At 47.5% G+C, this 26,973-nt stretch overlaps 10 protein-coding genes across 10 annotated transcripts; 6 read left to right on the forward strand and 4 right to left on the reverse strand.

Annotated features, from left to right (window-relative positions):
* Window positions 1-1,761: 1,761 nt before the first annotated feature.
* Window positions 1,762-3,357, forward strand: BDV27DRAFT_145210 (major facilitator superfamily domain-containing protein; the record flags this gene model as incomplete). Its single annotated transcript, XM_032070379.1, has 7 exons — window positions 1,762-2,070; window position 2,126; window positions 2,194-2,279; window positions 2,326-2,657; window positions 2,716-2,773; window positions 2,872-3,109; window positions 3,164-3,357. 7 exons carry the CDS (start codon window positions 1,762-1,764, stop codon window positions 3,355-3,357), a joined length of 1,218 nt encoding a protein of 405 aa, XP_031927602.1.
* Window positions 3,358-6,165: 2,808 nt separating this feature from the next.
* BDV27DRAFT_128296 (regulator of G-protein signaling domain-containing protein) lies at window positions 6,166-7,048 on the forward strand. The gene has a single exon (XM_032066940.1). It carries the CDS (start codon window positions 6,232-6,234, stop codon window positions 6,970-6,972), a length of 741 nt encoding a protein of 246 aa, XP_031927603.1. The 5' UTR covers window positions 6,166-6,231; the 3' UTR covers window positions 6,973-7,048.
* A 46-nt stretch (window positions 7,049-7,094) lies between these two features.
* On the reverse strand, window positions 7,095-8,521 carry BDV27DRAFT_172284 (uncharacterized protein; the record flags this gene model as incomplete). The annotated part of the gene is made up of 4 exons (XM_032075822.1): window positions 7,095-7,214; window positions 7,268-7,624; window positions 7,705-8,089; window positions 8,145-8,521. 4 exons carry the CDS (start codon window positions 8,519-8,521, stop codon window positions 7,095-7,097), a joined length of 1,239 nt encoding a protein of 412 aa, XP_031927604.1.
* Window positions 8,522-9,438: 917 nt separating this feature from the next.
* On the forward strand, window positions 9,439-11,777 carry BDV27DRAFT_113167 (Zn(II)2Cys6 transcription factor). The gene is made up of 2 exons (XM_032064584.1): window positions 9,439-9,690; window positions 9,803-11,777. The coding sequence occupies exons 1-2, from the start codon at window positions 9,631-9,633 to the stop codon at window positions 11,627-11,629; spliced, it is 1,887 nt and encodes a 628-aa protein (XP_031927605.1). The 5' UTR covers window positions 9,439-9,630; the 3' UTR covers window positions 11,630-11,777.
* A 1,591-nt stretch (window positions 11,778-13,368) lies between these two features.
* BDV27DRAFT_145213 (uncharacterized protein) lies at window positions 13,369-14,342 on the forward strand (the record flags this gene model as incomplete). The annotated part of the gene is made up of 3 exons (XM_032070380.1): window positions 13,369-13,414; window positions 13,468-14,094; window positions 14,152-14,342. 3 exons carry the CDS (start codon window positions 13,369-13,371, stop codon window positions 14,340-14,342), a joined length of 864 nt encoding a protein of 287 aa, XP_031927606.1.
* A 279-nt stretch (window positions 14,343-14,621) lies between these two features.
* BDV27DRAFT_145214 (RidA family protein) lies at window positions 14,622-15,120 on the reverse strand (the record flags this gene model as incomplete). The annotated part of the gene is made up of 2 exons (XM_032070381.1): window positions 14,622-14,947; window positions 15,009-15,120. The coding sequence occupies 2 exons, from the start codon at window positions 15,118-15,120 to the stop codon at window positions 14,622-14,624; spliced, it is 438 nt and encodes a 145-aa protein (XP_031927607.1).
* A 1,918-nt stretch (window positions 15,121-17,038) lies between these two features.
* On the forward strand, window positions 17,039-17,804 carry BDV27DRAFT_128299 (CVNH domain-containing protein). Its single transcript, XM_032066941.1, has 2 exons — window positions 17,039-17,345; window positions 17,410-17,804. Exons 1-2 carry the CDS (start codon window positions 17,201-17,203, stop codon window positions 17,598-17,600), a joined length of 336 nt encoding a protein of 111 aa, XP_031927608.1. The 5' UTR covers window positions 17,039-17,200; the 3' UTR covers window positions 17,601-17,804.
* A 181-nt stretch (window positions 17,805-17,985) lies between these two features.
* Window positions 17,986-19,796, reverse strand: BDV27DRAFT_157759 (MFS transporter; the record flags this gene model as incomplete). Its single annotated transcript, XM_032072569.1, has 2 exons — window positions 17,986-18,789; window positions 18,843-19,796. The coding sequence occupies 2 exons, from the start codon at window positions 19,794-19,796 to the stop codon at window positions 17,986-17,988; spliced, it is 1,758 nt and encodes a 585-aa protein (XP_031927609.1).
* Window positions 19,797-22,216: 2,420 nt separating this feature from the next.
* On the forward strand, window positions 22,217-23,199 carry BDV27DRAFT_145217 (uncharacterized protein; the record flags this gene model as incomplete). Its single annotated transcript, XM_032070382.1, has 3 exons — window positions 22,217-22,290; window positions 22,350-22,461; window positions 22,528-23,199. 3 exons carry the CDS (start codon window positions 22,217-22,219, stop codon window positions 23,197-23,199), a joined length of 858 nt encoding a protein of 285 aa, XP_031927610.1.
* A 926-nt stretch (window positions 23,200-24,125) lies between these two features.
* On the reverse strand, window positions 24,126-26,622 carry BDV27DRAFT_157761 (uncharacterized protein; the record flags this gene model as incomplete). Its single annotated transcript, XM_032072570.1, has 6 exons — window positions 24,126-24,981; window positions 25,045-25,202; window positions 25,280-25,489; window positions 25,544-25,941; window positions 26,025-26,400; window positions 26,470-26,622. 6 exons carry the CDS (start codon window positions 26,620-26,622, stop codon window positions 24,126-24,128), a joined length of 2,151 nt encoding a protein of 716 aa, XP_031927611.1.
* Window positions 26,623-26,973: the final 351 nt, after the last annotated feature.

The following is a 26,973-nucleotide window of genomic DNA, read 5'->3' on the forward strand; positions in this document are numbered from 1 at the left end:
CTGTTTCACCCTCAAAGACAGTGGTTTGATTCGAAAGCTCCTCTGGCCAATCAGGTACAATACGAATTTCAGAATGACAGCTTTTCCCCGAGGCTGTGGACTCAGATTCTGATTTGGGACTGTCCGTGATTGGCGACTTTTGGTATCGATTGGTTGACCGCATTCTAGGAGAGTATCGATATCGTGGTGGTCATCTTACATATGAGGCCAGCTAGTGATTCAAGGGAGCAGTATTGTTTAGATACCAACGATAGTCTTACTATAGACTATAATATCCTTCTCGATGTCGATGTCCCACGGATGAATGTCCCTGTTAATAAGAATAAACATAATCGAAATTTCAATGTCTCTCACTAGCTACAATATAGAATAAGACATGCCAGTCACATTCTACACTCTTACCACGGATAAAGGACTTGTGAAACTATTTTTACAAATCAGAAATATTTTAGTATCTTTAAAACCCAAGTCATTTTCTACTCTCCTGTAGTCCATTCAATACATATTCACATAGAGGCAGTGTTTTTGCTCCGTACCTATTTCCACAACCGAAATCCAAATAAGAGCCTCTAAGGATAGCAAATAGCAAGACATAACCCAAAACAGCATCTCCACATGGGCTGGTTTTCCGGTGTGCGGAAAAGCAGCGGGTTCCGCGTTGATGGGCCTTTGAGAACCCGAATCCGCCGTCGGATGAAGGTGGATGAACCCTAATGGCTAAAATACCGACTTGCTGTAAAGTAAGACGACTTTTTGTCGGGTTTCAACTTTCTTGTCATACCAAACATCCTCATGGCGTCGTCGCCGGTTTCCTTTCTAGTGACCAGTTCGCTTCATGCTAGTGCTGCATCGATGGTGACTTTGGTGGATGAGCTCGAGAGTCCGGACCAGCAGGTTTATGCCATTGATAATCTGGTCAGGGTGAGAGAGAATAAAGATATGGCGGATGAACTAATTGTCCCGTATCGTTCGTCGGGGACGGTGTATATATATGCACCACAGCCCATCTCAGACGTGTATCTAGCACATTGAGGATTAATACTGATACTCATGACCGATAGTTGGATCGCTCTGTCGAACCGGCTTCTCTCCCTTCAATTACGTACTCTCATTTCAATTGGCTTCACCAACCCAGCGTATCGTCACCTTAATCGCAATGGTATGAGAAAATATCCGCTCATGACGCGTTCGCGTCATAGTGGATTGCGGAAAAGCATTGGACCTACCAGATCCGTGCGGAAATGCACATCCACACTCTAAAACAGTCAAGCTTCTGCCAAGTGTGTGGATCCCTCTCAAACCCTGGATTCAAACTTGCCCATTTGTGGCTTTCTCGGTATCAAGCTCGGCAGCAAGCTCGGGATCAAATCCCCCCACGCCTCCACAACTCCCTGGGACTCTCTCCGCAATACCGATTTCGTCTCCGGATCCCCCAAACAAATGGTGAACCTATCAGGATGATGACGAGCTGGTTAGTTTGGTCTTTGGGGTCTCTACTTCCCTTATCTCCCCTTCGCTTGGACCTGGATGCCATGCTTTTGTGTTCTGTTTTGTATTTGCCCCTTCCTTTTGGCTCTCTATCCCCATAATCTTTTCACACACTTATCATCAATTCATCGATCTCATTGAATATAACAAAATGAAACCAGCCTTAGGCCTTCGCGGGATAAAGCTCAACATCGGGCACATCTGCACCGTTATCTCATGGCTGTAACATCAGGAATCGAAGGCCGGAAGTCATGGGTACAGACATTCCCTCAGATGAACACAGTTAACACTACCGGCTCCAGAGAAGCGGAAAACTCTCGCGTCGAGGGAACTGTGACTGCAATCTTTAATCTAGGCTGTCTCTTCAGTGCCCTCTCTTGTATCCATGTCGGTGATATCCTCGGCCGTAAGAGGACGTTTATGTTGGGTCTGATTATTACGATTATTGGATCGATACTGCAGGTGGGTGCATTTTCGTTGCCGCATTTGACAATAGGGGGGTTTGTGGCTGGATTTGGGTTTGGCGGTGTTACTGCCACTGGGCCGAATTGGTATTCTTTCATTTTCCTTTTCGATTGGATTGTATTAGATTTGATTTGACATGTTGCGATGTGCTGATGCTGCTTTATGTAGGCAGAGTACCTTTTTATGTACTAGGCTGGCACTGGCCGGATGGCTGGAATACGGACTCGCCTTTACAGTAAGGCTCGGTGACATGGAGACTTCCTCTTGCTTCTCCCTGTTTCCTCTGCTTGATATCTCTATGCTGGGCTCCTGTCTGGCCGGATTCGGTGCGTTGCACTTCCACACATTATATTATAAATGCTAATGGAGCAGCCCCGTTGGCTCATCAAAAAAGGCCGCATCGAAGAAGCCCGTGAAATCCTCGCCATGCTCCGCGACGAACCAAGTGACAGCCCCTCTCTTGTTCATCAAATTGAAGAAATCGAAGCTTCTCTCCAAGAAACCGGACAGGGCTCATTCAGGGATATCTTCCGAAACGGACCGGCACGGTTCGCGAATCGGGCGTTCATCGCTGTCTCGACGCAGATGGGACAGCAGATTTGTGGTGCAAATGCCATCACCTTTTATCAATCGACAATTTATAAAAATTATCTTGGTATGAGCGGGAATCTAGCGTTGCTTATGTCTGCGGTTCTCTTTACTTGGTACCGCCTCTCTCTCTCCCTTCCCTATTTAATCATAAGTTTGATGCTAAGAACGCAGGAAAATGATAATCGCCCCGGTCGGCGCCCTGACAATCGACAAAGCCGGACGGCGGAAAGTTGCTGCTTCTCACCTTTGCTGAAATGGGCATCTGCATGACCGTCATGGCAGGCTGTATCTCTCAATCATCTAATAAAGCTGCCGTTGATACGGCAGTCGCATTCATCTTCCTCTACGTCTGCCTTTTACGTCAGCGGTTGCATCGGATTGACGTATCTGTACTGTTCTGAAATCGCACCACTGGCTGTCCGGACACAGATCACAGGTATGTCTACTGCGTCGTCGTGGGCGTTTAACTTTCTGGTTGTTGAAGTCACGCTGAGTGGGTTCAGCTCGCTGGGATGGAAGTACTTTATTATATATGCAGCTATTAGTTTTGTTTTGCTCGTGCCGAGTATGTCCCCTTATCCTTCCTATATTGTCTTGGGATGTAATGCTAATAAAGTAGTGGTGTACTTTCTCTTCCCTGAAACAGAGAGTCTGCATCTAGAGGTTATTGATAATATTTTCCTGGATAGCAAACATGTTTTCCAACCGGTCTCTGCGGCTAAAAGTTTGAGGAAGCATGCTCGTCGGCAGGGTGCGCATGGAGAATTGCAGGTTTATGAGAAGGCGACAGAGGAGCATAAGGAAGTTGTTTGATTGATGAGAATCACACAATCAGTTAGTTTTTAACTGTGGAGATCCTAGTGGGAGGCTTCATCCATTCCTCTAGCTCAAGATATTGTCCTTACCGTACATTGTGAATAAATATCGAAATGCAAGCTGTAAACTTAGATTATGTGCTTTATTAGTTCTGTTCCAATAAGGAACGTTATCTATACCAGTGTCGCCGCTTCTATAGCAAGTAGACTAAAGGAAAGGTATAGTTATTGATGATTTGAGAACTAATGAAAGAAAACATGTATTCTAAACCTAGTCTATATATCTAGAGAAGAGAGAATTGCCAATATTTTCAGGCCATATTGGAAGCTATTATATTGATATTGTTAAATATATTAGGTGCATGCCTGTAATCACTAGAACGAGAAGTGCTAGGAGCCAAGCCATTAATTATATTGGCTATATACAAAGACCCTTCAGATTAAAGGATCAATACAATACGGTATCCTGGGTTGAACTGTTAATGAGAATGATAGGAGATTCTCCTTCTCTGTCTCGAGAAGGGGGCTCTCTGTATGAACAGACTTTCATGATTGTAGGTAATTTCGATCATATTCGCCGTTGGACTGAAACCAATACTTGACTATACCCACGGCCCAAAGGCCTACGACAATATCTGAGTTCCAACCTACTGTACGACATTTCTAATATCACCTGATTGTATAAAGACATGACGCAATAGCAGGTACTCACAGAAGCTGGGCGAGATGCAGAGGAGATATCCGCCCTACTCCGGTGAGCTTATGGGAATCCAGACACATATGGCCATACCTTCTACCGAACAGGAGCAGAGTCATTTACTTCAACCTGGGTAGTGTAATTGGTAAGCAATGACCATGTGCGCAAAAGCAAGATGTTCCTCAGCGCATTTGCCTCTTAAGATGTTGATGGTGGGTTTAGAGTGGCGGAAAATGTGGCTCAGTTCATCAAGCGCGTGACCGATATTTCAACCCGCCACTGTTAGAGAACCCTAACAGTCGGCCGGAAGGGATCTTCGACTATCAGGCTTGGACATATATCATCACTGTCGGTGAAATCCGCCGACATAACTCGTTCGGGGAACCTGGGGTTACTCATCCATGGAAATAAGATAATAATTTACGTCAAGTAGATTGCTGCCACTCGTATCGCAAAACGCTTTTCTCGCTACCCTCTGGAAATAATAGTGAAGACCTTTTTCAGTCTTTAATATAAAGCACTAATGGCTAACAGAACAGTCTATTGTAAGAAGAAATAAATGACACGGTCACCGTGAAATTGTATGCAGGCTCTCCAACAACCCCTATTGCCTTGGATAATATTGACTTGGCTCCTAAAAATTCCGGAATGGCTATAAGGTCTACTGGAAGATGTCACTCAATGCCGATCTTACCCCGAAGGTACTGCAGCATCCTATGAGGAAAGTCAGAAATCTTGCGTACACGTATGCCCTGTTTAGATAAGAACCTTTGCACGCGCAACCGCAAGGGGCGCTTATATTCGGAAAGTTTGTTCCTGTCGTCTTACGTTGTACATCATGAGGAGCGAGTATTTTTAAGCGCGGAAAAGCTCAACCTGACCGCTGGCTTGGTCAAGGTGAAGAGAATGTCGATTCTGTTGTCTAGCATTTAGTACCGGTGCTCGAGGGTGTATTGATGGGAACATCAACCTAGATGGAGCCAACAGTGATGGTGGCGAGTGTCATTGACCGGTATACACTTGCTATCCTAGAATCGGATTCGGACTACGAGAGTGTGGGGGTAACGAATTTGTTGCCGGGACGTTTGCTGCTGAAGGTATGGTGAGAGACGTCGCATAATCATAGATAGGCGCGACCTGGATGGAGCTAGAACGTGGGCTCGGCTGGGCTGGAGCTCAGTAGGTAGCAACAAGTATCTTCCTACCTAAGAAGAGAATCAAACGACGGTGTTCGGGATTTGCTAAAAGCCACCGTCAAGATACTGCAATGAGCAAGGTAGCAAAAGCCCAAACCTTAACTCTGAATCTGACATCAGCAACGATTAGAATTGCAAAGGGGGAAAAAAATCTCCTCCTTCGCTTGTGTTTTCAGTTTTAGTAGATTGTTAGTGCTATCCTCCTAACCATAACCCGACGACAAACACCTAGGCTCATTAGCTTGATTTAAGATATTCTGCTCTGCATGTTACTTCCACATCCTCAAGGGTCTGGGCCAGAAATTTCATTCCTGGGCTTGTTCTCGAACTCATGAACCATGGTTGTCCACAGTAGGATACCGTCCGTTTGGTTCGACCCAAACTTCCAGCTCATCTAGTCTCCCTGCCTCCAGACCCCGCATACTAACCGCCACTCCCCATGATTTGTATTGCAAATAGGTAGCAAGCTATCCCACGAATCATATTTCCTCATTAGAACATTGGACTAGGCGAGGCCCCTCACTTAAACTCTGGAGACACGTCAAAACCAGGGTTCCACATGCCAAATCCAGCGGAGATATCTATATTGCTGTTCGACTTTTATACTTGAAACCAATCAGATGCAGCCGATAGCCGATTGATATCTGGGTGAACCTGACGTGCTCGGTCTATATAATAATTTATAAGACCTCTTTCCTAATCCGGTATCTTCAGAAAGTGGCTCGGCGTGTGACCCACCCTACTGACACTGCTCTTGTCCAGGGAATGATGGCACGTAGCTCCAAATAGGCTTTAGAATATAGGGCCAGAAGAGACTGAAAAGGGTGCCAGTGTATATTAAGGAATCTGAGAGGCAAGAGTGTGATGTCTATCACTGTGAAAAACCCCAGATGGCTTCGGGTCTTGTTAATGATATCCATATTACCTCCATCAATCTTGTGAACCATCTTCTTCATCTAAATACACATCCACATACTTCATGCCAGCAAAGATGACTCTGACTATCGCGTGCTTCCCTAAGGAGGTACCGACCTTTGACAGTGTGCTGAATGACAGGGCACCTTATCCATACAGTCTAAAATCCTTCAGGGATTACGTATCACAAAACCATTGTTCCGAACCCCTGGAATTTCTGGAAGAGCTTAAACGATACAAACAAAGATATCGCTCTGCTCTTGGCCTGGATAGCCCGCGTCGCCCCTCACGTCCATCATTAACACCCCAACTGCTCCTGACCTGGAGAAATATATTATCTGTTTATATCCTGCCCGGGTCATCACACGAGCTTAATCTGTCGAGTGAGGAGCGAAATTCCCTGCTTCGATATAACGACACCTCGTTTCCACCAGCGCCCTGTTTGATCGAGGAAGCAGTTACACGCATATCTCAGTCATTCGAATCTTCTATATTTCTTCCATACCTTACCAGTCGGGCGTTACTACTTCATACAATATCTTCTGAGGATCATCTCGACGAGGACAATGCGGGCATGATCTATGATAAGTTGCCACTATCGACAACGGGATCCGATATGACGGATAGTTCATCAGAAATAATAGGCGCAACAACCCACATGGATGAGAAAAGTTGGAGAGAGAGCAAGAGTGTGGTTTTCAAGAGAGTACTATCCTTTCTCGCCCAGCCAGCTAAATCCTTTCGAGCATATCAAAGGTCCTCTCGAATTTCTTCTGGGAATATGGACAGACGATCCACACTCTGAGTGCTGTGTTTATGACCTTCTACTTCTCTGTACATATTTAATGAGCATCATGATGCATCACGAATAGACTGCTAAGAGTATGAATCATTGCATGAATATGATATATATATGATAAAGTTGATCTATACATGCGTAACGCCTACTATCCCATTCCCATAACCACTACTAGTATCTAACTTCGCCGCCGCTGCCGCCAATTCTCCCTCTGTCGGCGTATTAACGATGGTCAAGTACAAAATATTCTACATTCAAACTCATTAGCCCAACTCCATACAGCTGGAAAAGCATAGCTTACCTTCCGAATATTTCTCTGCTTTCCTTGTGCCTCTCGTCTCCGCTCTCGGAACTCCTCGAACCGTGGAGCAAATTGTTCATCGCACTGCCGGATCTGCTTGCCGATCTCCCACTGGGACTGATTCTGGTTGCGAATGCTGTCTATCTGCTGATAATACTGGTCTAGAACCTGTCTCTCTTCTTCCTCCACCCGTCGCAGGGCCTTACGCCTCCGCGCCTCCGGATCAGGGCTCAGCACGCCACCGGAAAGCAGTCCGATTAGACCCCCGTTCGTGGCGGGGTGATTAGGGTCGAGATACCGGGTTTTAAAACCGCGGGTTAGAGGGACGTTCAGAATGTCGCCTGAATTCTCGGCTGTCTGAATTTAGGCTGTTAACAATTGTTTTCTTCAGCCACGAAAACGCTAACGAAAAGAACAAAGAAGACACCAAGACTCACGTATTGCGCACGGGCCCTCCGATCCAGGTAATCGTTGAACGTATCGAACGCTCTTTTGGCCCTCTTTGATTTCGTAACCTTTTCTGTGGATTCTAGCAACTTCCCATCGGAGAGAAGCTCTTTATGCTGCCGACGATCATCGATATACATCAAGGGCGCGATAGCGGCGGGTAGAGTATGAGCTCCTTGCGACTTTCCCGAGATTGGATCTCGTACCCAACTGCCCGAAGCCAGGGATCCGAGTCGATTGAGCGGGCTCGATAGTGATTGCGATGTTTGAGGCTTTATCTCATCGTATGTTTCCGGTTCGTAACTCATGATCATGCAGAAGAGGCCGCGAGGGCCGAATAGTTCTTGATTATATCTATCTAAAACAGCATTGGTTCTAGAAATTGCATTATTTAGCCGCCTGTCCGACAGATGGGATGTATTTCACTGACTTATGTCTGACATGGCCTTTATTTGCGATGTAGGCACCGGCCTGCACAGCGGTGGCAACTCCCATAACGATCATCTCTGGGGTGAATCCGACGCCGAACGAGACCACTTGTACACCAGCTAGGAACTTATTTCCTTGTACTGCTGTATTGCATTCATCTAAGAATCGTAGAAAGGTCATGCGGTCAATGCCGCATGCCTCCAGCGATGGGGCATAGGCGGCGATGAACCCCCGTTCCCTGGATCCCGGTCGTTGCTGTGGAATTACGATCGGGAGTGGCAGAGGACCGTAGTTTGTCAAGTGTTGAGAAGGATAATCTTTCTCCTGGTATGTGTAGTCTCTCTCAGGGTAGGTTTTATAGTATGAATTTCCGGGCATGATGGATAATTGCAACAGTAATTATGGATTAGGTGTAGATTGTTCACAAGTAGTATATGAAGAAGACTGGGGCTCGTCCTAGATATTTATAATTAACCTGCCCATCTGATTATAGACGTACTATTGACCATGTACGAAGAATAATAAGCCTTGTCCGCTACTACGTGGCTGAGCTTAGCATGTATTGACTTCAATGTCAGGCCCGTATAGGGCATCGTGTTGTCTCGAATTGGCCAGCATCATGCATACCTCTTTCAGGTACTACTTCGACGGCACTATTCCTGATATGGTCTAGTCCCCTTTCTCGGCATTCTATTCCACATTAGGCAACCAGCCCTATTCCCTCACTGATGGTGAAAAACATAGAATGATTCAGATATTTATAGTTTAGTCTAGGACAGACGCCATGAGAGCTCAGGTCAATACATGAGATAAGATCTCGGTCAAGCATTAGGCGTACGAGAATGATATAGGGAATCGCGTCCACGAGGACAAAAAGTACCGAAGGTTATTGACCAACGCCATAAGTCATAACCATGGAGGATTGGGTTTACTTGACCACTGGTTCCTGCTATCTGAATTTCGAAATCGATAAAATGCAAAAAGAGACATTGACTTGAGAGCCCCTTGCACCTAACCCAATTCTGTTTTGGAGCTATTTGACGCGGTGGACTCGCTTAGTCCTGGGAGCTGGTTAGAAGCACAATCTGTCCTCGAATTACCTACGGAGTACCTTAATATTCCCTCAGTTAGGTCATACTCGTGCATGGAGATTATCTAAATAATCAATAATAGGGGAAATATTAAGCACTTGTGTAGAAAGAAGAAAATGGAAATGATCGATCTTCCATCTACTAACATGCTTCGGGACGGGCTTACCCGACCGATCCCCTTGCTGATCTTAGCGGCTAAGCTCCAAGTGAGTCTTGGGCGAAAGGCTTGGTGGCAAGCAAGTGGCATAACAGGGTGAGAAAGGGCCCAAGAAACCCCCTTCAGCTTAACTAGGTGCTATTCATAGCTTGCTGGGACAACTTGCCGCGCGACTAACTGCTCTCCTCTTCTGTCTCCTTTCCCCGGGCCCATTTTTTACCCCGCGGTTTCAGGCAACCATGGTGTACTGTGGACGCCCTTCCACTAGCTGCAACAACTGTCGGGCCAAGAAGAGACGAGTAAGTCCATCCTCCTCGTTTCTGCCAATATTGACCCAAATTTTGGTTCCTTTTCCCTTCTCACTTAAACTGGTGACGTAAATGACACTAACAATGGGGCGGGTAATGGTAGTGCGATAAGGCTGTTCCCGGATGTGGACAATGTCGACGTATGGGACAGCAATGTCCGGGCTATCGAGACCCTGCAAGTCTTATCTTTCGAGATGAGAGCAGCCAGATCGGTGACAAAGTCCGGGCAAGAATTACGAAGCGTGACACTTCTCGTGGGCATACCCCGGGCTCGGTCGGTCCGTCGCAGAGTGCCGGATTACAAGTGCATCTAGAAGAGGGAATACTTAGTGAAGGCCCTGTATTCCCTGACCATGGTCAGAATACTCTGGGGGGCAATGCCCTGCGAGTGAATAACACTTCCACAGAGGCCAACAAGGCGAATGTGGACGCGCCAGAGCGCAATCCATCCTCGTCCTGGTCCGGATTGGGGAGCGAGGATGTAGGGAACGAGGAAAAAGACCAGGACGAAGACCCTCTCACTCAAAGGGCAATACCCCCACCGTTTGTCCTGCCACTTGATATGATCGGGTTAGACTACTTCCTAGCACACTATGTCGTGCGGCAGTCTCCACCCTCATCTGGGTTTCTCGACTACGTTCCCAGTATTCTCGCATTAGACGATGGCAATGAGATTATACAGGGAGCCATTCTAGCCGTGGGCTTCGCTGGTTTGGCCCATAGCACCCGTCAGGTCGATCTACGGTGCAGATCAAGGGCCATGTATACGAGAACCATCAAACGAATGAACTGGGCCCTGACGGATCCGCAGACGGCACGCCGGCATAGCACAATCGTCTCAGTTCTGATTTTATCCCTCTATGAATTCGGTGAGTCGTCACTTAATGGATGGGATCGACATATCCACGGTGCGACCTCACTGCTAGAGCTGCGAGGCAAGGCGCAATTTACCACTCCAATCGGTCTCCAGATATTCAAGGACATCTTTAGCCATCTTCTGATAAATTGCCTGCGCATGGGGAGTCCAATCCCTGCACCACTCCGTATGATCCGCGCCGAGGCTGCCAAAGCTATCAGTGCTTCCGACCCCTACTGGGTGGCCAGTAGTGGCCTCGTAGAAATCATGGATCTCTATTCCCAGATATCCCCTGGAGGCTATGACTTCATTCATAGTAGTGATGTCAACAACAGAGAAACTAGCGCCACAGAAAGACAGTTACCTATCGACGAGCTCGAGCGGTACCTATCCCAAGCTTTAGATATTGACCACCGACTTGAGAGCCGATTCTCGGAATGTTCACCACAGTGGCAGTTCACGGTCGTGCAACTCGCTAGTCCGGACCCTACCCGGGTCCATGGTGGTGTCTACCATAGCTATCACGACGCTGGGGTTGTCGGAGTTTGGAACGATATGCGTACCTGTCGCGTCTTGGCCAATCACGCCATCTGCCATCTTCTATTAAGGGGAGCCAAGTCGGACCCTAGTTGGTTCTTCTCCAGAAACTACGCCGATCAATTACAGGAGACTAGTCGAACGATGAGGCAGATTCGCGATGACATCCTGGCCTCCGTACCCCAGCAGATGAGCTACTTTCCTTTCCCCGCCCAGGAGCGATTGCAGCCAGTGGACCTGGGGCAGTATTTTAACCAAGCGACGACACTAGGCAGCAAATTGTCTGCTCTTTCGACGGCAACCATCAACAATTCACTCGACTTCCAGCAATCTACATACACAGGCGCAGGAGTGGGTGCGTATTTCGCCAGCTGGATGCTCTTGCTTGCCGGCTGTATGCACACCAACTCAGAGGACACGCGACAATGGATAGTAGCCCAGCTACGACACATCAGCTTGCAATCAGGTCTGGCGCAAGCAGGCTTCTTTGCCGGTTACGTTGAGTCAAGTAAAGTCCGGCCACCGCTAAGTACCTAGAATGGATGAAATCTACGGTGATGAGTGGTCGACAAAACATCAAACTTAGCATAGTTATCTTCATCATCATAGATAAGCCTTTAGTTTATCTGCTTCTGATGGCACGATGCATGCTAAGATATGTTAATAAACGTAATGCATCTTAATGAGATACAAATTGACAATGTGGGCATTATTGTCGCGACTATAGATCGTCCTCTTCCTGGGGTTCTAACGGCGCTGAGAGAAAGACAATCCACTAATCCACTCGTTAGTTTGTCAGTAGGTCTGCCTAACGAATGGCAGAGTGAAATAAGACTAGTTGTATAACATTTGGTCACCAAGTTACCAAGAAAGAAAAACTAAGCAACATCGTGCTGACCTCATTAGGGTAAAGACATTCGACCGGCGACACTAGTCCTATTCGGGTATACACAACGCAGCCGGGGCGCTCGCAGCCCTAGTCAAACTCAGCACCGTCGCTATGATCTACATATAGACGATTGCACTCGGCTGTGCTCTATATTCGGTTGACCAAAGCCTGGAATACTATTTATAGATAAGAACAGCACAGGTCTTTGAAAGGAAGTCTTGTCAGACACACGATGCTAGCGAACAGGTTTCCTGCAGAAACTAGACCAAAGACGAGCTACAGGCAGCTGAGACCTTTGTTCACGAAAGCATCATTGAGTCGATTTTCCTTTGTCATATTTGTAGAACAACAACAGTGGGCCGTTCCAACGCCGTCATGCCCACTCACAAGGGCAGTGGCTGGGTTGCTGGCTTCAAGCAGATAGTATTGCATTCATCGGACCATTCCCCGACAGGATTCCGGGGGCAATGATTAATGGAGGTTTTCATAGCAAAAGAGAATAAGGATGAATTGCCTAAGATGGATCTAGATGGTAAAGGGGCCGAAAGCAGCTATCATTTCGAAATTACAAAGGGAGGGGAAGACAAAGACATCCTTTCTCAGGCTGAAGACCTCTTAACAGAGAAGGTAAGACAAATATAGGGGCTTTTGTTCGGTAACAAGCATATCTCCACATACACTCAGTCATCACACTTGACCATCTTCTGCAGATACCCGTGGCGATTGTTTTCTTTTTACTTGCATCTGTGTACAGACCTTTACAAACCCATGAACTTGTGAATAGTAGGCCACAAGCTTGAGCGCATATGGTCAACTTGCTCTTGCCTCCGATATTTTAAATAATTCGTTCCAGCAATAGATACTGTTTGGGAAAGGTGCACCGCGGTGCCGTCGCAAATAAGCTGACAGTAGGAACCGCAACATGTCATGTCTTGAGCTAGCAACGAGCAACCGATTCAAAATACAGAGTTTTGCGATTCAATTATTATTTATCCTTTGGTTGGTAGTGATTTATTATCCTAGCTAGTACGTCAGCACTACTCCTATTTGGTCAGGTCGTCAGCACTACCTCAGATCCGGCGAACTCATCATCATGATGATCAACTATAAGAAACGACCCCTTCCCTTGGAGGAAGTCGCACCCCCCAACGTATTCACGCATGAGCGAGTAATTCACCGACAGAAAATGCAGCACTCTGCCCCCGCAACAGACATGTCCAGCGACGTCGACAATAATCCAGAGGCCGAGGAGAAGCCTGAAGAACAAAAGCTGGAGACAGAGGAGGAAACGGATGACGATGACGAGCGAGAGCCGATGTACGACAACACCGATTATGACCACGTACGCTTTGACCCAATATGGTATGGGGACTATCCGGAGGACGAGATGCCCCCCGAGATAGCGGAGGAGCTTGGGGAGAACCTAGAATATGGTATGTAAGCGGAAAGGCCCCCTTGCCAGAGATTATTCCTAACGTCTGATTAGCACACATGCTCCAGATGGTTGGATCATCCCGAACGATCTTCCACATGTGCGGTCGGCCTGATGTGGTGCGGATGATCGACGATCCAGCCTATGTCATTGACGATGAGTTTGTGGCTATCCCAATCGGGTGTTTTCCTGTCTCTTTTCTTCTATCCCGCTACCAGGAAGAAGGCATCTTTCCCTGGGATCATGTGCCCAGGCTACAGAGTGGTGCAGTGAGAAAATGCTCGATCCCTGCCTCGGTTACAGGGACGGTGACCACGCAGGAGCTTAAGACACTTTATCCCTTCTCGCGACAAATGACTAGTGGTGAAACAGTCAAGGTAGCACGAGTTCAGGATCATCGAAACTTTTTCAAATTTGAGAAGAATGTGATTGCTCATTTCACGGATGGCCTTCTGCAGCGGAAGGATACGTTATTCCGAGGACTGAGCCTGTTTGCTCTCGAACAATCCCTGGCCTTCTTCCTCCCCGTTATAAGCTCAACCAACGCTGACAACGAATTTGGGCCGGGGATCTACACCACAGAAAGTCTATTCACGGCCAAGAAATATGCCGGCAGGACCGGTGCCATCATGGTCTTTAGTGCACCGGAGGAGCGACGCCTAAAATGTTGGGAACCCACGGGTGATTAGTTGAGACGATTGACCGCGAAGTGGATCGGCCTGTCATTGTCCGATATAGACCTTCCTCCGGTCTATCAGACCGCAGATGTCATCAAGGGAGTCATGTCGGCGGATCAATCCAAGGCACAGAGGCAGAACCGATTTCTAAACCCAGACAACACCAAGCAGACAGCCTTTGTCTCGTACCATGGGTGTGAGAGCTTGAGACGCGAACTCAAAGCCATCATCTTCATCGAGTGGTCGAAATGAGGAAGTGGACTTGCTATCATTAGAGGCTCATTAGTGTATTGTTGGTAGAATAGGAAACCATTGCTCTGTATCCATATGTTCGTAGCTGTCTACAGAAGCAATACACTTCATTATGAAAAGGTATGATGCACGACAACTTCCGCACGAATCTTCGTCATAGGTTTATTCCATAATAGGTCTCAACAACCCAGCCCATGATCTCCATAACAATCTCCAATCCTACCAATGAATACATTAAACTTCACCATCTCACCTATAACGAAATCTCACCCAAACCCCTCAAACCGGACTCGTCCCAGCCTCCTTAGCACCCTCAGGATCAAACGCCGAAACCTCAATCTCAACTCTCATAGCATCATGGCCAAGACGACCAATCTGCACACAAGTCCACACGGGATGGTTATCAGGCATCCACTTCTTGAAGTTCCGAACCATGGCGTCCTGCGTCTCCTGGTCCAGTTGGATGTGGTAAGAATTGACTCTGTACACCTGGGACCAACCCTTGGCACCTGTGTCCTTGAGACATGTATCCACGTTCACGAAGGCTTGATCGATTTGCTCAGGCACAAGCTTGGATATGTTGAAGTCTGCATCGTAGAAGCCTCCTATATTGCTGTCAGTAACCTCACACAAATAGATGAACATGCGGATGTAATAAGTATTTACCTTGACCGGCGCAGTGGATCTGGTCCCCGACTCTGACGGCGGATGAATACCAGTGGCTTTTTTTGTTGGCTTCGCCGAAGCCTTTGTAGGCGTATTGTCTCATGGAAGCCATTGTGATTTTTTTGTTTTAGAGATGGAGGAGAACTAAATTGGACAAGTAAGTGCCAGGTGTAAGAGAGTAAGGTTGGTATGATAGACTACAGTTTTTGTAGAAGATGTTACATTTGGACAAATAGAAGATATATATAAGTTTGGCTTCTTCCCATGAACTATATAACCCTCCACCAGATAAACTCCCCATAGATCTGGATGCGGAATATAAATTCAGTCTTGGCAATGTTCCATGGTAAAGACCACCACTTCCCCACTTTTCTCATGGCCCACGTTGTTACTCTCATCATTACGTGAAGAGGTTGACTAGGAATTCAGAAGTGAGTAGCAACAATTGGAATTGTTTCTAGTAGCGGTGAAATCAGCTTCAGGACTTCTGTCTTGCATCTAGAATCCATGACTCTACGACATTGCTTCTAGGTTTATCTGATAGCCAGAATCACGAAGCTGAGCGGCATTTGTCACCGTTAATTCTTTGTATAGAAGGTGCTTTGTTCCTAGAGAATCTACAAGAGCACGAGAGAGTGAAGGGCTAGTCAGTGGTTGAAGGGGGACACTACTAACACTACTAACAAGTTGTTATATAGTGTACACAGCATGAAGAAAAACCAAAAAGAGCACAACCATAAATAGACTAATACTTGAGGTTATATAATAGCCACATAACATAATAATAACCTTAGGACTACCTAACCAGTCTTTTACATATACAGGGGGGGAAAAAGGAAAAAGAATAAGATATTTGACAAAGTAGGAGTCAATGGGATACAGGGTACTAGACGACTTTTTCCCGCCATCTGAGCGGCGCACAGCAACTTATCGTAGAGTGCGCGCATACACTACCTGAACTATAATCCAAGATTACCACTCTCAAGCGTGGAGGAGAGAAATCTAAGAAAGAAACTTCATTCAGTAAGGCAACTAAAACTGGCGTGAAGGAGTGCGCGACCACTAAGTCCGCCAAGGGAGTGATTAAACCAAGGATAAGTCACATAAATAGTCACTGGATCTCCTCATTCCACGTCCCCAAAATGTAAAACGTCTCTCCCGCATGCTGTAAACTCAAGGGATGAGTATAGCTAGAACGATCAAGGCCAGGCGATCTACCTGAAGTTTATCATGTCATGCCACTAGTGGGAAGGAGTTAGACTTAGAAAGCCAAAGAAGGTACCTAGCCTCTCGCACTAGCACAATTCTGGTATGGTGCATAAAAAAAACCATAAATTATTTCCAGCCAGTTTGCTGTAGCCACTGGTCAGTTCGTTTGCCATCCTGGGTACCTAGATTACCTCTCGAACTTAATACATGTCAAGTTGTCAACCAAAATGACCGCTTTCTTTGGCTCAGAAGCAGAAGCCAGTTCGTCATTGTTATCGAATGTCAAAATTGAACTTCCCACATAGGGGAGGAAGGGAATTCTCAACGATATATTCGGCAAACTCTTCGATGGCGTCCTTAGCCTTGCCCATTTAGATGAGAACTCGAACAAGAAAAGTTGTCCAAGTACATATAATACAGTGAGGGGTCGAAACTCCATACTACTTTCGGAAGCTAATATATAGATTAGGTTATATTAGGCTAGACTATAATCTATTTAAATATTCTTTGAACTTGAACCGAACTTGCCCAAACTGTCCCTATTCGGCAATGTCCCACAGATACACCGCCACGCCAATATCTCCCTCCCTTCCCAACTTCCCCAGTCGTCCAGTACCAGCCACCACTCCTCCACTAATCACCTCGCACGTCATGGCACGGGGTGTTAGATGATGGGGGGCCAAGAACTTAGTGCGAGGGGTCCAGGGTGGGGCGGGCGTTACCTGGGACCCTGTGGTTGGATAGTGAGGCTGCTGCCTGTTAGCTGTCTTTATATTATCAGATAGCAATATAGAGCTGAATAGTGGGGTCCTGAGGAAGTGTTGTATTACCCCTCCATCCTTTCTCAATTCTACAGTTAGGCTGACATGTGCAGCCAGGGTATTTAAATCTCGTTGCCCTCTTGCAATTGCTTTCCTTCAGATCAGCCCTTCTTACATTTTATCTTTCTCTCCCAGTCTAAATCATTCAAAATCAGTACCACCATGTCTTTCCACGAATCTTGCGACCTCATTCGTATCGAAGTCCGTGGCGATCATACTGTCCTCCTTGCCGCAGCTAAAAATGGTGATGGTGATGAAACGGTACCCGCGGAGATAGTACTTGACGAACAGATTGGTAATGGTGATGGTATGTATTATATGTCTCGAGCACCTATAGCAATTATTTTTAACCTAGAGTTGTTTTTATTTAGGTTGGTTCGTTCGTGGGGGCAACAATTTCACAGAGACCGCTCACGATATCGAGTTGGAGTTCCGCGAGGATGGTCCTTGGTTGACTGCATTCCTCACCGAAGTCGATGGAGAGGATAGAGAGCGCCAGGGCATTAACTTGGGTGAACACATTGGGAACAACGGTGGCGAGCTTGTATGGGCTGTAAGTTAGCGATGAAGTCTTTCCTGATTTTGATATTGTTGTACTAATCTGTAATGCAGTAACTGGAGGAATAATCTTACAAGGACACGGTTGCAACACTGGTGCCCGGATTCTCTGTAACTAACTCTTTTGACTATGATTCTCCAAGCCTGAATGCCAAGAGACTTTAAACTAGTTTAGGGATTCCTCGAGAAGAATATCTTCCAGCAATAAGTACTGTATTATAACTCTTCCGTAGACTGGGCAATGGTTCAATAGGTTACCACGCCCCAAGAGTTCGCTAGACTAGTATTAAAAGTATGCTGCTAGACATAGCGTTCGTTAAGGGAACAGGAAGACTGTAAGACAGTATGTAAACCTTTGCAGGACAGATGCAATATAGTGATCATGGAGCCTACTCAGTGAATTTGCTCCTTGCCCTCAACTTATGTCCAAAGAAATACAGCACATAAATGCCAATAATACATATCGCACAGCAACCGCTCATCAAAGTCATTCCCCAGTTCACGCCAAGCGCATCATACAACGGATGAGACCAAAGAACACCCGCAAATGCGACTGAAGATCTGATCAGTCCGTTCCCACTGAACAAGGAAGCAGTGTACCTGGGATAGGCCAGAGTTATATAGACAAACACTGACTGAATAATCATAACAACACTGCCTGAAACGAGCATCGTGCCTATAGTTGGTACGATCCAATGGATGTCGGGTCTTGATGTCCACGCAAATATTAGGGTTCCGGCAGGGATTAGCACCGACGCAAATAGCGATGGAAGTAGCCGTCCTTCAGGTGTCATCGGATTGTCGTTTTTGATTGATTTATTGACGATGAAATGGACAAAGGCGCAGTATGGCATACCGGCCAATCCGACTGCGATGATGACGGATAGAAAAATCAATCCCACCTCCCCTAATGTCATATTGTATATGTTACCGTACACTAGAGGGAAGAACTCAAAGAAAGAGTAGAAAATAGCATATACGAGACCACAGTATATACTTGTAAATGCAATGGATGGATCGAGTATGTTCAGCTTCCAGGGGACGATCAGGGCGTGGTGCAGTCTATTCAGCACAGTGGTGTTATTCGCTTCCATTTCGGGCTCGAATTTATAGATCTCCTTCTGTGACAATGTTCGGATTCTTAGGGTGCGACGATACAGAATATTGGTTGCGGACGTCTCCGGTAAAAAAACCTAAGATATGTCAGCTCCGTCAACTACACCATTTCCCTACTCATTGAACTTACGAGCAGGACCAGTCCGGGGCCATTGGCTAGAAGGACCTCCCACAAGCTCCATCTCCATCCCAAAACAGGAATGCTGTAACCAGCTATGGTGTTCCCCAAGGCAGGCCCCCCTAAAGAAAACAATGCCAAGCTGTAGAAGGCATAAGGCTTGCCATACGCGCTGCTAACATCACCCAGCGACGCGCCGCCTGTGGTAAGGACTGGTGATCCAAAGAATCCCTGAAGAAACCGAAGCACTAATAAGGATGCAATATTGGCTGCCAGTGCTGTTGGAATTGAAACCAGGACAAAGAGGGTCAACGATGCAAGATAAGGAATATTACGTCCAACAGCTGGGATCTCAGACAGAGGTGACCAGAACATCGGCCCAACACCGTAACCCAACACGTAAAGCCCGAGTCCAAGACTTGAGACCGTCGCAGATACGCCAAAGACCTCTTCAACCTCACTTTGTGCCGCTGAATAGATCGAGCCGGACATATAAACAGCAACCGAGATATAGAGGATAATAAAATAAACAACAAACTTTTTGCGCTTGGGCCAATTCAGAGGGTTTGCCGGATCAGTGGCACCGTACCAATCAACCATGACATATTTGCCTTCTGGCTCGTTCATACATAGATGAGCTCTCGCGCTCTCCAGGTCCGGTTGGCCTGATAGGCCGTGCTGCGTAGATTGTGTCTCTATGGGTAATTGGGGAAGCTCATCTTGTTCCGTGGGTTTGACTGAGCCTTCGAGGCCGGGGGTTTCTGGGCTTACGACTGGGGGCGAATCATGTATTTCGTCGAATCCATTGAGCACTTTCTGGACTTGCACAATAGACACTCTCTTCCATCCTTCACCAGCGGTTGCCAAATCAAAGTTATCGCGCTCCTCGGGAAAGCTAAACAGCGTTCTTGCTCCAAGCCACCGAAGGGCGTAAGCAAGGGGTGTATCTGATAAAAAGGACGACATAATTTTCTTCTAACCGGAGTCAGACACCGTCAATATTCAAGTACAAGAGAAGCTCAATCAAGGCGGGTACCGCCTGGCTGATCAAGAAAGGGTACACGCCGGAAAGCCTTTCGACCTATTATCGTTAGGGGGTTATGTTGACCTTGAACGGGCCCTGAGGTGTTGATCGTTGATATTGTGACAGCTGCGTAATAATCGACGCACTAGTGAGTCGGCCAATTAAGAAAGAAATCGGGGCTAACGGTGATGGGCTATCAGCAAGACATAATGAAAAGAAATCGAACGGCATGTTTTGGGGAACGAAAGTGCCGGTAAAGTAGTTGCATCGATCTGACTGGCTCCTAGATACCACCGCCGGAATGTATATTCCTTAAATATGATGCTGCAGGCCTGCTGCGACCAGCACTCGGCGCAAGCATTATGTTGAGTTCCCACGTATGAGCTACTGTTAGCAACATATTCAATACTATAATAGATTTAGCTATTTATGAAGTAATCATGCACATGCCTCCGTTGAGCCTAGATGCGGATCCCAAATCTTCGGTATCCACATAACATCGGCCGTTTCCACGGTTGCGGAGTATGAATTCCAGGATAAAGTGGAGCCAGTACATTCACGCATGATACGTACTGCGATATCGAGATAATTGCATATGCCAAAATAGACTACCTCTGGTATCCGTGATAGGCGGACAGCTACTCGAATACGACCGACAATTAAGGCTACCGTACGCAGAAGTTGATCACATCAAACTATCGGAAGGGAGCTGCGGAAAAGTAGTAGCTCCGCCCAATAGACCAATACAACGAGGATGAGCGCCTATTAGAACAGCAAGACGCCAGCCTATAATGGCTTGCCGTATCTGACAAAGTTCGTAGGAATGCTTATCCCGCCTATATGATGCCAAGATTAAATGTGTTCAAGATATCGGTTTCTTCGGCACTTTCCCGCCAAGAAAAGTTAAGGGAAGTATTAGATATGTGCACAACAAGAGTAAGGGCAACGAATACTTGGATATATGTCATAGGTCCACTGTCATTTATCTGCTTTTCTGTCCTCTCTTTATGAAAAATGGGTACCATGGCCAGCAGGCTGCCCAGTGATATGCACGGAAAATGGACTCCGCTGACCAATGACGAAGAAGCAGTCGGACAACACAAAGGTCTCACAGCCTCATATACCGTACAGTCATCATAAACAAATGGTTCCTCACCTCTCTCCATTCGCCACCGATTTGTCGCCTCTAACGTCCACGGCAACCCTTAGAACAACCACCCCCCTTTTCCTCAGAAACCCTTCCGACATCTCCCACCCCCGTGATGTCCCAGGGCGGCGACCACGCAATGATGCCGCGTCGCTCGATCTCGTCATCTGGAAAGCCATCGTATAGCCCGCCGATGCAGTCGGCCCACAGCTCATCCTCGTCGAAGGAACCAGCGGTCCGGATCAGATGGTCTCGTCCCTCAGGACACGGGAACAGATCGATCCAGTCACCGTGCGGCACTTTTTGTTGAAGGGTGGTGGGTAGGAGTGTCGAAGGGAGTAGTTCGGGCTTCGTAGGGTAGGGGACGACATGGATAACTTCCTCATTACAGTCAAGCGGCGTGACGAGGATGCCCTTGTGTTGAGTCTAGTCTGTGCCCGTCTGCGGGTTGTGGCATCCTTTGTCCCAGTCCAGTCATCATTTCTGCTTATGGCATGTACGCAGTGAGCAAGTCATGCCGTCTTGGTGATTGAAGGCGCCCTGGTACATACCTCGGCCAACTATGCCATCGACGCGAGTTGGATGTGTGGTGTTGAACTTGCAGGCGGAAACGTACTAATCATGATGCTAGCGGACGTTTGAATTGATTAACGACGCAAGTTGCTTGGTGTCGGCCAAGGCGGTTTATGTAGCTTGCTCACAACGACAAATATGACACTCAGGTACTGCATTGACTACGATAGATCATATGCGTACTATAAGGTTCCGGAGCTGAGAGAGCGTACTGAAATTGCACGATATCATTGGTCACTGTTACAGTATCTAACCTGAGGAGGTCTAGCGTCATGCAACTTGCTCACATTGACAACAGCAGTACAACTTTAGGATTGACAGTAGCTAGAGATTAGACTCGGCAGTGGGCTTCATGCAGCTGGCTCACTTGCTCACCCGGAATTCCGCTATTGGTCTATCTCTTCAAGATGTCCAAGTTTAATGTGATGTGATTGGTCCAGGGGTTATCCAGGTTGCTCACGATATCTGATGCTCGCAATAGCATCCAAGATGCGAGTAGCTCTGACATGGATCAATAAGAGCAATAAAGATCGTAACAGCACCTTGATTTCGACGCATGTTTTCGTATGATCAAAAGCGTAGAACTCGATCCAAGACATATCAGTACACCATCACACATTGACTCTAGGTCTCGTTTTGAGCATGGCTTTCCATCCTGGCACGCTCCCCGATCTCAAGGGCAACGTATTCATAGTCACTGGTGGGAATTCCGGCATGTAAAATCTCCTCTCTCTCTCACCACGAAGCCCCAATCGCTGATTTCACCAAACCACAGAGGCTATGACACCGTAGCCCACCTAGCAGAACACGGCGCCCACGTTTACATGTGCGCCCGATCCCCAGAAAAAGGGCACAGCAGCCACCGCCAACATCAAGAAAATACACCCGTCAGCCAATATTGACCTCCTGAAATAGACCTTATGGACCTCACCAGCGTCGTCGCAGCCGCCAAGCACTTCCTCGCCCTCGAAACAGCCCTGCACGGCCTGGTCAACAATGCCGGCATCATGGCGATGCCCTTCGAAATGGCCAAAGATGGCCGCGAGGCCCAGTGGCAGACCAACTACCTGGCGCACTGGGTGTTGACGAAGCACTTGCTCCCTCTGATGCTGCAGATCGCCAAGACGCTTCATCCCGGCAGTGTGCGCATCGTCAACCTCACTTCATCGGGCCACTTGGGCGCACCCAAGGGTGGCATCAGTTTCAAGGACCTCTCGCCCAAGGATAGCGGCCCGTGGGCGCGGTACGAACAGAACAAGCTCGCCAATATTCTGCACGGCAAAATCCTGCACAAGGCGTACGGCCCCGGCTCTCCCAGTGCGCGGAACGTGGAGAGCGAGATCTGGGTTTCGCCCGTGCATCCAGGTCTGGTTGAGACGAACCTCGCGACATCGGTGGGGGACTCGAGCTCGGGCATGATTTGTGCTTTCTCGGTCTTGCACATGTTTAGATTGATGTGGCTGGCGGATAAGGGGTCGTGGACTAGTTTCTTCTGTACGGCGAGTCGGGATATAAAGGCACAGCAGAGCGGCACGTATCTCAAGGTTTTTCGGCGGTTTGGGGAGCTGCGGTGGCAGAGCAGTATGGCGAATGATGGGAAGCTTGTAGAGATGTTGGAGGGGTAGACTGGAGGGGTGATGAGGAAGGAAGGGTGGGTTTAATACATTTATTGTGTTATATTATTACGGATTGTTATTCTTCCTATTCACGTATACTTTTTCACCCTAACCTCAAAGAATATGGAAATGATCCCAACTGCTACTGTCTTAACCTGATGAAAAGATTCAATGTGGTTCTTTGCTACCGGCCTTCCACACGATGATCACGGCATGAATTCGACCTCTAATGTTGCTTCTCATCTGATCAAAATTCCCCCGCGAGTGAAGTTCTGTTCGGGCACGCAGCCGGAGTTCCCCCTTAGGTTTGGGTTATCGTACGACACCTCTAAAGTGTCTGCGGGAGCTATAAATTGCACTAGAACCATTGAAGAGCTCTGTCGTGGCCCTGTCAGTACATGTCAAGATTACCGGAGGCAGCGATGTTCCTGGCCGTGAGACTGTCATTATCGGGTGCTCTCAGCGGCCTCCGATAGGGTTAAAGAGGCCAAAGAAACAGGTATATGCATTTAGCAAGTCATCATTGCTATCGCCAGGTGAGGGCAGAGCCGTGAAGCTCCAGATAGACGCGTACAGCTTGGGGATGTTTGATGCAGACAGGATTGCCTGGGTTATCGATGCCAATACTCAATTCGACCTTTTACTACGTAATATGGCAGCGAATGCACTCCCTCCCTGGACTATCAACGTGCCCGAAGAGTTCATACGGTTGCTGTGACCTGAGCGAATCACTGTGTTGGTTCTATACGCAGCTGAATAAAATTGAAAATTGAGAAGCATTCTACCATCTTCCATGGCTAGTGGATCCGCGGTTTCCCAATACACACAAGTATTATAGCTATCAGTATCAACTTGTAGTTCCAAGTCGAATTAATACCTATCTCTTGCAATATAAGAACCTTTTTCATCAAGTACAGGAGACAATACTCATATATTTATATAGGATTCTCCCATACCAGATCATTAAGACTGTTATCCATCTCCTCGTGCAGCCACGAAGGTAAATCCAACAGGCCATGTATTTGCCCACCAGCGGCCAAAGAGCCATCTTCCGCTAAGCCCGAATTCGTCCACATCGACCAGTCGAGTCCAGCACCACTCTGGCCCCATCCTCCATCAGATAAACCAATCGGGTTCCGATTGTAATCTTGACTCCAGGACGGCACGTATACCTCGTCGGAAGCAGCACTAGCCTTCCCAGGAGATGCTTGTTGCCCAGTGGCATCAGGGCCGTGTATCATTCGCACGAGACTACAGTGGTACTTGCCAGCAGGTACCCACGATTCAGACAGCTCCTGGAGGGTTTTGAGACATGAATCCACTTTTTCCATATCAACATCGCTGCGGCCTGCATCCTGTGTGCCTTGTGGGTGAGGATTAAGAAGTGCCAGAGCAGCGGAAAGACTGCAGTAGGTCGCCGTTATGGGGCTCCTCCGGAAACTACCAAAAACCTCCCTATATTGTTCGCCCAGGGAGCCTATCCGCTTCGCGGCCTCAAGTTGAATAGTGGAGGCCTTTTGGGTAAGGCCATCAAGTGGTTGCTGTACCGGCTGTTGTGGGCTGGGCGAGCGTCGTGATCCTGGGTCTGCGAGATATGGCTTTGTAAGAAGAATAATGGCTGTATTGTATATCATGCATAGCGTGTAGGCCTGGGGGAACTTATTCGGTGTCCCTGATCTTACGGGTTTGAGTTCAGGTGGTAAGCCGTAACACCAGGTCTTGAGGGCAAGAAGACATGAGTCGAAGAAGCTTCGCTTTTGACCTCCGTGAGCGAATCTTTTAGGGGCGTACCTTGCATATAGGTGTCAGCGAACTAGTTGAGATATTAACCCAGAAGTTTGGTTGCATATTTACAGGTTAAGATGAATCTTTTCTAATATCTGGCTGAGAGCTGTGAGAGATCTTTGGAAGTGGACTAGCAGAGTTCGGCTGACCGAAGTCGAAGTAGAGCGTTGATCAGGCTGATCGATTGGACTAGGCAGGGATGGCAAGCCTACTACTCCTTGGAAATCCTAGGGAAACTCAGTAATACAGCGAGGATATCGGGGCTGTAGTTCCCTAGCCGGAATTGGTTAAAAGGATATCTTACAAGCATAGTACAGACCCGGCCCGTATAACTAGCAGCCAACTTGTCGTCACAATATAGAGACCAGTATATCTGCCTCCGAAGTTCAGCTTCGGTCTCAGTTATATGATTGGGGCTGGTCAATATGTTTGAATCCAAATGAAGCCCCATGTCCAGTACTAGTCGATTAGCCATACCCTGGCATAACCAGCCAGCCGCATCATGGCCGAAAGCCTTCTTTGTCAGATTGAGCCAAACAGGAGATCTCTGCATACAGAGTCAACTTACCACATATACTGTTCCCAACACGGCGAGAGATTGAAGTGTGGTAATATTGGGGCGCTTAAGGTCACAATACAGAAGTGCCTCCGCAATTTCGAGAAAGATACGGCCGGCTGTATTGGAATCTTCTGGGTCCGACCGTACTTCGACTCGATCGGAATAGCGGGATGCACAAGCGAGTATACAGTTAAGCAACAATGGGCTAAAGTACCTCCCGTTATTTGCCTTGCTCTCACGGAAAAGAGCTTCGTCTACAACTTGGCAGAATGGACTTTGCCAAGTAAAAAATAGTTCAAGCAGATGGGACTCGAGCTCTTCCGAGACCTGGGGCTCGTTGGAAAGTGCCTGAGTGTACATATTTGGCGCTTCAAGAATGTTTTCAGGACTGGGATGCTCCAGAGATGCTGCACTCTAGCTATTAGCCATAGGGTTCAGTCACCCACTGTGTTTATGTGTAGGTAATCGGTGATTTGGGACTCTAACAGACCATTACACCCCTGAAACGCGGTTCGCCCACTTGTCGAACCGAAGTAACGAGCCTCACCATCACTATCGAAATTAAGGCAGTCATCTAGATAAAGTGTGCCCTCAAAGGCAGAACAGAGCTGGTCAAAAGCAGAGGAAGAGCTGCCAGCAGTCAGGGACGTGGTATTCGGGAAGATGTTCTCTTCCAGTAACTGGGCCGCGGAAGCATCAACATCGATAGAGTGGAGCCAGAGTATCCGCTCCAGAATGTTGATACGTGCCTGCAACTGTCGGACATATGCCTTCGGGGCCGTTCCCCGGCCATCATCATCCGTAGTATAAATACAGGGTAACTGGCGGTCAAGACATCGAGAGCACGATGGCTTATTGCCGTCACACTGCTGATTGTCAGCCGGCGAGAAGCAAGGGCCGTGAAACTATCTGACTGGATAGAGAGATTGACCCACCTTTGCACGTCGACGACGACACTCCTGGCAAGCTCGTGAGGCATATCTGCTCCGCCCTCCCGTCCTCCCCGGGGCGGAGGATAAATTCCGCCTTGGGCCTGATTTAGGGCTCAGACCACTCGCACCCTTTGGTGGGGGATTTCTATCGGCCATAGTTATACCAGGCTCCAGATGAATCTCTGTGGACGTGACTAGAAATCAAATAATGCACGTGGTGTGAAAAGCGGGCCTCCAGATTTTCCGCCGTTTCATTAATATTCCAGCGGAATCTATATTCCGCTCCAGCTCCCCTGACGTCATACATCCTAGAGCCCTAACAACTTTATCAAAGTTGAGTAACAAAGATCACTATTTCGGTATGTGCTCTGTAGATGAGGAAATGACCGGATACGAGTATTCAAGAAGATGTTGGATTTAATATCACATAAGAAGCAGGCAGTTCCAAAACGAACAATGGTAGATAGTATATATATGTATATGTCAATGCCCGCGGGTACTGGGAGA

Source organism: Aspergillus caelatus (assembly GCF_009193585.1).
Source record: "Aspergillus caelatus strain CBS 763.97 unplaced genomic scaffold BDV27scaffold_87, whole genome shotgun sequence".
NCBI lineage: Eukaryota > Fungi > Ascomycota > Eurotiomycetes > Eurotiales > Aspergillaceae > Aspergillus > Aspergillus caelatus.